We start from the raw sequence: 11,019 nt of genomic DNA on the forward strand, positions 1-11,019 counted from the left end.
CACGTCTAACTCCACTAAGTTAGACTGCATGTCTAATTCCGTATACATTAGACTGCACGTCTAACTCCGCTGAGTTAGACTGCACGTCTAATTCCGTATACATTAGACTGCACGTCTAACTCCGCTGAGTTAGACTGAACGTCTAATTCCGTATACATTAGACTGCACGTCTAACTCCGCTGAGTTAGACTGCACGTCTAATTCCGTATACATTAGACTGCACGTCTAACTCCACTAAGTTAGACTGCATGTCTAATTTCGAGATCTATTAGACTGCATGTCTAACTCCACTAAGTTAAACTTCACGTCTAATTACGAGATCTATTAGACTGCACGTCTAACTCCAATGAGTTAGACTACACGTCTAATTCCGAGATCTATTAGACTACACGTCTAACTCCACTGAGTTAGACTGCACGTCTAATTCCGGGATCTATTAGACTGCACGTCTAACTCCACTAAGTTAGACTGCACGTCTAATTCGGGAATTTATTAGACTGCACGTCTAATTCTGTGCATCTAATGTCAAAATCGGTCTAATGAGCCTCATTAGAGCCAAGTCTCATGAAGTTTGATTTCGATACACCTACAACAAAACGCATAAATCATTTCATCATCAAAATCCCAATGGTTAAATTATTTCAACACTCAGTCAAAATAATTTGACCCAACATTTTGGAAATGATAAAATTTGCAAAAATATCTTTTTAGAAGAAAATACATACCCTCTGACGCGACGCTAAGTTTCTTTATATATAACAAAATTAAGGCTCTTTATTGGGTGTCAATTGCAATTTGAGACCTCATCTTTTGAACTTCACAATTTGAGGGTCCTTATTAGGGTCAATTATAATTTGGGACTTTATCTTTTGAACCTTACAATTTGGGACTCCACATTGTCAGTTTGTACAAAATGAGATTTTGCCGTAGAAAATTTAGAAATATGTGTCACCGTTAATTTTTTAATTATAAAGATCACGTATACATTTTTTTAACGAACGTTCATGTCCGTTAGGACAAAACCCTATTTTGTACAAATCTGATAATGCGGAGCCCCAAATTGTAATTACCCCCAATAAGGAGCTTCAAATTGTGAGGTTCGAAAGAAGAGATCCCAAATTGCAATTGACACCTAATAAGAAGTCCCAAATTGTGAAGTTCGAAAGAATAAGTCCTAAATTGCAATTAGCCCCTAATAAGTAACCCTAGTTTGTTATATGTATTTCACTTTCTTTTCTCTCTTCTTCCTAAATTCTCTTATTTTCGGTCTTCTTTCCTTCTCTCTAAGCCCTAAGCGGTGAACTAAGTTACACAGATATGGGTATGGTTATCGAATACAACGATACATCTAATTTTAAAAATATAGAATACGATACATTTATGATACGGAAAATTATATATATAATATTTATATAAATTTAATATTGAAGTAACATCTTGATAATGTTGCATTTATAATATAATATAATATATATATATTAAAGAAAGATAAAAAAAAATAAAGATACAAGATAGATAGGGAAGGCCACTGAATTCGATCCAAGCGACGGTGACTTCGACGACTTCGATCAGAGTCGACGATGGTGGATCTCGACTGTCTACGACGGCTATCAATTGACGGAGACGGAAGATAATGGACTAATGGAGATTTTCAAGGAGAGGTAAAAAAATATATGATCGGGTTTAGGGTTTTACTTAGGGAGGACGGCCAAGCAAAGGTAAAAAATTTTAATTAGGGTAAATATTGATAACCTTAAATTCTTTTTTATACAGATACTTTAAATTTGTTTTTTTAAACGTTTACCCAAAATGTATCGTGTATCGGAGCTGTATCCAAACCGTATTAGATTGGTCAACCCTGTCTAAAGTCAACGATATGTGTTTTGCCGTATCTGATACGCGTATTTCCGTATCGTATTCGATACTACAAAAAAATTAAGTATTCGTGCAACATAGGGTGAACACAACGACGGACAAAACAACACACAATGACTTGTACACGAGGAAGGCGAAGAGACTCGTCACTATTACTACCTTAACTCTACTACCGGCTCGACTTTACTCATCCTGATCTGGGAAACAGGTTATAAACCCTAATTTTGACAATATTCTTCTTCTGCATGTGGAAGTTACAAGTGAATCCTTTGTGCAGATAATAGAGTCTCCCTGGCCACCACCGAACAGACCGAAGTTGGCAATTTAGAACGAAACCCATCGACCTCCATTTCTTGGAACCATCACATGGTCGCATCCAGGCATTGAAATTGGGAGTTCATGGGCAGTTAACTGAAGTCGATATGAATACTAATTTGATTTGACGTGTTGGTGCTGTGGTCTTGGCTGAAGTTGTAGTTGACAAGCCCGATTTCAAATTGCTGAACTTAAATGGTAGTTTCATATCAGATGAAGGGATCGACGAGCTAAAGGAGATATTTAAGAATTGTCCAGCTGTAATGGTGGAGTTAGACGAGAATGATCTTGAAGGGCAAGAAGATTTGGAGGAAGAAACTGAAAATGGACTCGAATCCAACCTCAAGGTACTCTTAAGATTGAGCAAAACGACGATTGAGATCTGCTAGTTTCTAATTCTCTTGCAATTTTCCTTAAATATGTTTACAATTAGTTTATATTGAACAATGAGTTTAGTTGACCTTTTTGGTATTGGAAGCATACGGAAGATTATATAAAATGCAGTACAAAATATTTTCAAACAGTATACACTTTATTATGAATATAACTCTTTCTACGAATATTGTTTGCTCATAGAAATATTTTTCACTACAATTGACAATCTTATATTGTTTAACAAACTAACAACTAACTTCAAATTGACGACGATAGAGAGTTTCATCTCATAATCCTATCAGCTTCAAGAGTAATGGATTCTTGATTAAAGAATACTACATCAATCATAATCAGCATTAACATCCCCTGATTGGTTTTGTCTCTATGATGCACTAGCGCTGGTGAACTTGAGATTCACATCAACCATATCATCTTGCTTTGCCGATAAAAATGTTTCTTTTTCGGGCAATGCAGCAGCGATTTTCCAAAAAATGACTTGTATTGTGTCTTTGTTTTGTTTGTTGTGTAAAGAAATGTGAAAAAAGAAGAGTGTGGCTGCCCCAAAATATTGTGAAGTTATGTTTCGAAATATCGTTGATCTCAACTCAAATTTTACTCAGATCGAGATTCATATACCTAAATCCTCTCTTCTAATACGATGGTTCAAAAGATCAAGAAATTCCAACTATAACCAACCTTTGTCGACAAAGATAAATGCTAAGTGAGGCAAAAAGGAAAATAACCGAGCTTCAACCAAACGTGATTGTAATCATCTGAACAAGTCGAAGCTACATTCAAGTCTTAATTGAGATCCCAATCAACTTATTGGCAATATAAAAACCGGCATAAATCAGAATACCAAGTAAATTACACATCATACACCAAAGATTAGAAACAAAATAACAATGAAGCAAACTATGAGTTGCAATGAAGAAACCCTAAAACTCCCGATAAGGATGCTGCATTGAATGAACGATCCACTTCTCCATTTCGATCAAACACTAAAGCTTATTAGGACAAAACAAAGACTTGACAATCAATGCAGAAGAACAAAAACTTAAACATCACTTATATGCAAAATGATTTCAAAAAATGTTAGAACATCATCTTCCATTTTAAGGTTCAACACCATCACCTATTTGAAGCCTAGCAACCATTAGGAAATTCATTCAATTCAAAAGCAAATGTTTCTCAATTATAACCAAATCTAATAAATATATAAAAGAAGACATTGAACATCTCATCTTTCCAATTCAATAAGAAAAAAACTACTGAATTTACTCATCCTTGAAAACTCCAAAAGATCCTACGAATGATAAAACAATAAACTTATCAAAATGTAAAAGGGCAAAAACAAACCAGATGATGTAAAATGATGTTGGCGATCGATCTAATCATCTTATCATAACAAACTTGTTTGTCCCATGTTTGGCCCAATGATTCCTAAGATCAATGGGATTCCCAAAGTTATACCCTTCAAAAGCCAGCTTCTCTAGAACCTTCTTGAAAGCACCCTAACTCATCTTTCTCCCAGGTATCCTTGCTCCGTGTTTCTTTGTGCTCATTGGCAATGGATTAATAGAAATAGTAGTTGTACAATAAGTCGGTTGCCAACCGCCACATCCCCATCGATAACACTGTTGTGGAGCACTTGTGCAAGAGTATTATTTCCCAAAAGGTGGTCGCATGACGGCGACCATGAAACATACTATGATATTGTCGTTGTGTCCGAAATGAGCACCAAAGACTCAGTCGCCTCCATCATTCTCTCATGATTGTCTTCGTTGTTGTGTGTCGTTGTGTTCGTTCGCTGCTTAGGGTTTAGAGAGAAGGGGAGAAGACCGAGAACGGGGAAGAATATAGGAAGAAAAAAATGAAAAAATAGGGGGAAATAATAAATGTTAAGGGCACATTTTACTATCTTTTTATTTATTGTAACTTCCAAATAACTATTGATCATTTAAATGATGCTAAAGTTTGTATAATGAGAAAAAAATAAATAAAGAAATTTGCATATTCAAGAGTATGTCCTTCATTGAATCTTTTTTACATCCATTCATAGAAGTCACAATTCATACCATACACTGTTCTGTTTAAATATTATTATTGTAAATTGGTTATTGGCTTGTAAAAACTTTATAGAAGATAACAAATATTTAAAAGCCACACTTTTTCAATGAACAACGACATTGCGAAAATAATAGCATGCGCCATGGTAAAATTCAAATCATTACAAGTGGGTTACTATATGTGTAATCATAAACAACCAACTAAACCATGTCTATTAAGTGAAGCATCAAATAACCAGCCAGATATATACCAACAGAAGTAATACAAAAATTCCTATCGGGCTTCAACCATTGTAATAGTAAATTGGTTCGCAGAACAGCCGTCGTTACCTTCCTGAACAACATGTGCTTCGGCAAATGCAGGTTTATTCGGCTGAGGAAGATGATCAATCTCGCTGCTCAACATTGAAAGGGCAGTAGAAATAGGAGGCCTGTCTTTAGCAGAATCCTGAACGCATAACAACCCAACATGTATGCATCTTAATATCTCCATTTCAAACCCTTCTTTGGACATTTTCGGGTCTATTAACTCCGCTATATCGCCTGAATTCCATAGTTTCCATGTCTAACCAAAACCAGATTTCATATTAAAAATCAGCCATTACCAGATAGAAAAAAGTGGAAACTATTTGACAGATTTTTTTACTTACATATCCTATTAGGCTTATAGATTGCTCGCTGTTGTAGAAGCTAGAATTGCGTCTCCCACTTACAATCTCGAGTAATAACATGCCATAGCTGAAAACATCGGATTTTTCTGAGAATCTCCCATGCATCGCGTATTCTGGAGACATATAGCCACTGCACAAAACCGGAGGAGTTTTCATATAAAGAGATTCCATCCTATACTGCTTTGTTATCATCATTTTTCATGTTCATGGTGATTAGAAAAAAAAAAACTAGTATTTATTTTGTTACCAAGTTTTTTCATGCTAATCATGATCTGATCTGATCTGAAAAATCTATATTCCTTATGTTTACAAATGTTCATATATATAAGGTTGATTCTGTAAGAGTCACGAGAGATGCACATGTAAGAAGATTGTTACAATGTAACTTTAGCCTAAAATAATATGGTCTTGATCCAATAAAAGAAAACTTATACTAAACAAAATAAATAAATTACTTCCAGTTTTAACTTGACTCTAATGAGATAGTGACAAAATAATAGGTTCCATGAAGATTTTTCAATTATGATGGAGAAAAAATTATTTATGCCAAACAAAGAAAAGATTAACTATAATTTTGTCATGATCTAAATATTTCTTTTACCAAACATAACAATATTTGGAATCGTGATTGTGACAAAATTTCAGTTTGATATAGGCTTAATAGACATTATTAAACACTTACTAAGTTCCAACGACTCTCATCGTTCTGGCTTGATCTTCATTGCCTCCAAATATTCTTGCCATTCCGAAATCTGAGATTTTTGGGTTTAATTCTTCATCCAACAAAATGTTGCTTGCTTTCAGATCTCTATGAATGATCTTTAATCTAGAGTCTCTATGCAGGTAGAGCAGACCTCTACCAACTCCTTCAATTATGTTAGCTCGTTTTCTCCAATCTAGCAGTTCTTGTTTAGGAGAATCTGGGAAAATATCAAGAAACAAAATAAAAAAAATTAATATGATGCAATTTTAAGAGAAGAATTTATAAAATAACAAAAAGGATATAGAATGAACTGACCAAAGAGAAAAGCATCCAAGCCTTTATTGGGCATTAGTTCATATACTAGCATCTTTTCTTCTCGTTCAATACAACAGCCAAGTAATTTAACAAGGTTACGGTGTTGGAGCTTAGATATCACCATAACTTCATTCATGAACTCTTCCAATCCTTGGCTTGAACAACTTGATAGCCTTTTAACAGCTATTAGCTGTCCATCTTGTAATTTTCCCTGAAATGGGGAGAGAGCCACAAATAATGAATACATTCTCCAACTTATTATATAACACGGCTCAATTTGGCATTCATTCTACACTTACCTTGTAAACTGGGCCAAACCCACCCTCACCAAGCTTATTCGCCAAATGAAAGTGGTTTGTGGCTATTAGAAGTTGCTCGAAATCGAACAATGGAAGCTCTTCAACTTTTTTGGTCATGCTGTTTTCTGACATATCTTTTGAATAATCAGAAAATAATGGCCAATTCTTAAATGGATGACGAATCAAGCCTGAATTATTTGTCCCATATTTACCACTTCGCTTAGTCACCCAAAACCAAAACAAGCAGGCAGCTATGGCAACTACTACTGTCGATACTGTCACTGTAATTGCAATCACTACGTTCTTTTGCTTCTTTTTATCTGTCAAAACGCACAAAAAATAATTTAGTTTTTAAGGGGACAATGCCTATTTGGAAACTCTTTTCGTTTCTAGATCTGAATACTCCGAATCTAGACTAGAAACCACCAATAATTTTTTTAATAAGAATAAATGTCTGACTAAAGCTGTGTTTCATAGCACAACTTATCAATTAATCTAAATGATGAATGCTTATTTGAATTAAAGTTCATTTGATAACTGCTAAATTCAACTAATTAGAGCTTGTTTGATGTGGGGTTATTTGAAGAAAACTTGTTCGGTGAAAAAAAGTAGATTATTTGGGTTAAAAATCTAAAATGTTATTTTATTTAAGATTTTGAAATGTTATACAAAATAAAGAAATGATATTTTAGTTGATAATTTAAATTATTGGATTGATGATGGAATAAAGAACTATTTGGATCTTGTTTGATCTTTAGGTATTCATTTTTTTTAGAAAACATCTTCTGTCACATCATTATCGTTCTAACAATCAAATCGCTTAATTCATCCTAAAAAATATCAAAATATTCTTACTTTACTTTTATTAAATTTCAAATACAAAAGGACATTTAAGTAATTCATCCTAAAAAATCCCAAATAACCCACTTTTTTTATCAAACAAGGTTTTTTCAGAAAACAAAAACCAAGACCAAACAAACTCTTGGATTAACTCCAAATAAGCCTTCATCAAACAAGGCCTAAATTGAAAAAAAAATATTAAGCTATAAAATTTGGCTTAATTTAGTAAGCTAGTAATGACTTAACTCAATAATCTTGTAACAACATTTAAAAGACCACTTTAGCCCTGAAAATTAATCAACTTATGTTGTTAAAATGATCAAATAGTTTTAAATACTTTCATATATTAGTTCACATTTTAACAAACTCAACTTACATAACAAGTGTTTAAAATTTAATTATTTTCATTTGATTTATCCAACATTTATTTTTTATAAGCTTAACTCATTCAACACTTGAAATTCAGTATTCTAACACATAATTTTCAGTTTTATGAAATGCACCGAGATATCTGACAAAAAAATTGTTTCCAAATGTGTCCTATTTAAATGAATTTAGAACCTGCAAATGAAAACATACCTCCACCTAGCTCTGAATGGGCCACACGAAAATAGAAATCTGCACCATTGTTAGAGAACTGCTGCAAATCAATCAAGCCTCCATCCCATTGCATACAACCAATGCCTTCATAATAAGCATAAGCTGTGCAGGAACAATTGTTCAAGCATTGGCTCTGGCATTCATCTTCCAGGCCAGAAGACCAAACAGAAAAATCAGGTATTTTCACAGTACCCAGTTTTAAGAACCCATCTCTCTTCCCCACTTCTTGAACCTGGCTGCTGTTTCTCTGGCATTCAAGAGGTTTTAGCCTCTTGCACCCACTTGTAAAATTTCCACTATTCCACTCAGCAGATTCATTTGGCTCAAACCCTTTTAAACACGAACACAACTGCAAATTCTTCGGATTGCACATTGCAAACAGCCCACATCTTCCATAGAAATCGCATTCCGTCTCTTGAGCCAACCATAAATCCTCCCAATCTTGTTTCCCTTCAACCCAATGTCTATATTTCAGAACTCCATCTGAATCCAAAAGAAAATACTTCAAACTGACATCTGAATAAGTGAAACCCATGAAGACATTTCCTTGTTTGTCATCTGTGACGTCTAAACCATGATAAGAGCCTCTAGACTGTTTACCAATGAAGAACTGTCCATTCCAAGGACCACTTCGCCAATAAGGGAGACTTCCATTCCACACAACAACTTGTGGGAGGTTATAAGGATCCATACCCATGGTGAACACTCCAAAGGAAGGATCTTCATTGCTTCTCCACGATGTTGATTTGATCTCATCCTTGTTACTGTTCATGTTAACGCTAAGTCTCATCCCCACCAAGAATGAGTTTGAAACATGCTCGAAGCTTTGCCAAATAGCTTTCCCACTAGACGCATCTTGAAGAATGAGGTTTCCCGAGTCTTGGAGCAAAGCACTTGTATTAATTGCTGATGCTTTATAAGACACATTTGAAGACCAAAGAACATCTTTCTTCCCATTCAAGACAACAAGGTTTCCGTCCTTAGATATGGTGAGAAGTCCAGAGGAATCATTCAGAGGCTTATCTTTGTTGGCTACCCACACCACAGTCAATTTGGGAACATTATACCAGATCCCAACATAACGAAAATTATTGTTATTAGACAGACTGAAGAATCCAAGCCTGAAAACTCCATTTTTTGATGTGATGTTTCCTGGATCTGTGACCGGGTTGTTGAGATCTATAGTATTTTCAGCTACAAATGACTTCAAACAGAAACAAGAAGTGAATATAACAGTGACCTGAAGTATTTGAATGATTTCTCTCCACAGGCTCAAACCCATAGGTTTGGCTTCAATTGGATGTGTTTATTTTTATCATGAACAACAGCCTTCAAACTCTAATTTAAGCAAGTGGGAGTTAATGGTTCAAGCATCTTTTCTTTGACTCTCAAGTTGGACGGCCAAGTTGTAAGAAATTCTTTATGGCTTTATTTTATTGATGGCCATAACATGTGTCATAGAATAAAACGCTAGGGTTTAAAAAATTCAACCCTAAGAATAAAATAATATGCATGAGATCTATACATCAGATTCAAAATATTTGTTGTCCAATTAAATATAATATCTCAAATGACACAGCTTACAACAACGACAGATGAAATTTGGTATTGGCGGCTTAATAAATATAATCACAGCTTGAAGATTGAACTAGTTTCAGTTTAAAAATGAAAACTTCAGAAACAGTGGATAAAATACTTTCAGAAATGAATAGAGGAAAACCTGAAAGATTGAAATGATTCGACTTCAAAACATGATCCATCCAAACAGTTACTACTCCGGCAGTTTCTCCGCTGATCTATTGATTGATCATAAGTAGGGTTAGAATCAAGAATCTAGAAACTTTACAATCAGATCAGGTGATATTAGGTCAAGGATTTACAGACTCTGATAGACACTCAGATTAACGGTATCATTTCGATGGAGAGATATAAAAGGAAAATTTAAGCTTACGAAGAAGGATGCAAGTAGCTACGGCTGAAGACTGAGGCGCCGCGACCCTGTTTTTGCATCTCCGTCGTGTAGATCATCGGACCGGAGGAGGATGGAAGGGGGATAACAAATTAACAATTATAAATGTAAATATTTTGTCATAAAATTAATTTATTTATTTATTAATATTAATTTTCATTAATTTAATTATTTAATTAAGGAGGTGCATATCTAAAATTAAATTTCAAAATAATAACTTAAATAATATAACATATTTATAATAATTAAAATTATAATGAAGAAAATGGACGATGATCTAATCAAAGTTGCTCAAAGATCTATAACAAATTAACAATTAGTGATAAAGTAGAACAAGTCGAACAAATCAATAAAATGTCGGAAGAATCTCTACCAAAAAAAATTAGCACTAAAGTAAAATTGTCATTCATCTAGGGTTGATAAGTAACACAAAAAAAGTTTTGTCAAGTAATAACTGGTCATTTATATATATATAGTCAAAATATGAGAAATTCATAAAATAATATGAACATATGTATAAGAGAACTCGAAAGATATGTTTGAGTGACTTTTTATTAGGAAAATAAAAAAACAACTTTAGATCCGATAATTTCATATTCTTTGTTGTTGAGAAAGGAAAAGACTGGGACTCAAAAAATGATCACCAAGACAATCGGAAAGTATGAACATCGAATCATTCATCAACCGTTGTGAATATTATTCGGATTATAAAAATCCATAATAAAAATCTGATCTGATTAAATAAAATGTTGAATTGAAACAAAAACTAAAATATGATTGATAGAAATAAAAATGAAATACCCCTAAAATGACGGAAAAAAATGATTTTTTATCTTATTATTTTCAATAAGATAAACCTTATAAAAAGAATTATTGTTTAATTAGTTGTATATATGTTAAAAATATATACATAGATATATATTCCTCAATTTTGTTTTGTTTTTAAAATTTTAGATATATGTATATATATATATATAACTATCTCATT

At 33.7% G+C, this 11,019-nt stretch overlaps 1 protein-coding gene across 1 annotated transcript; it reads right to left on the minus strand.

The window, feature by feature from the left end:
* Nucleotides 1–4,740: 4,740 nt before the first annotated feature.
* LOC124922358 (G-type lectin S-receptor-like serine/threonine-protein kinase At1g11300) lies at nt 4,741–9,664 on the minus strand. The gene is made up of 6 exons (XM_047463095.1): nt 8,042–9,664; nt 6,623–6,942; nt 6,324–6,534; nt 5,988–6,225; nt 5,285–5,435; nt 4,741–5,199 (listed from the first exon to the last, which is right to left on the minus strand). The coding sequence occupies exons 1-6, from the start codon at nt 9,342–9,344 to the stop codon at nt 4,909–4,911; spliced, it is 2,514 nt and encodes an 837-aa protein (XP_047319051.1). The 5' UTR covers nt 9,345–9,664; the 3' UTR covers nt 4,741–4,908.
* Nucleotides 9,665–11,019: the final 1,355 nt, after the last annotated feature.

This window comes from Impatiens glandulifera, chromosome 1 (genome assembly GCF_907164915.1).
Source record: "Impatiens glandulifera chromosome 1, dImpGla2.1, whole genome shotgun sequence".
NCBI classification, from domain to species: domain Eukaryota; kingdom Viridiplantae; phylum Streptophyta; class Magnoliopsida; order Ericales; family Balsaminaceae; genus Impatiens; species Impatiens glandulifera.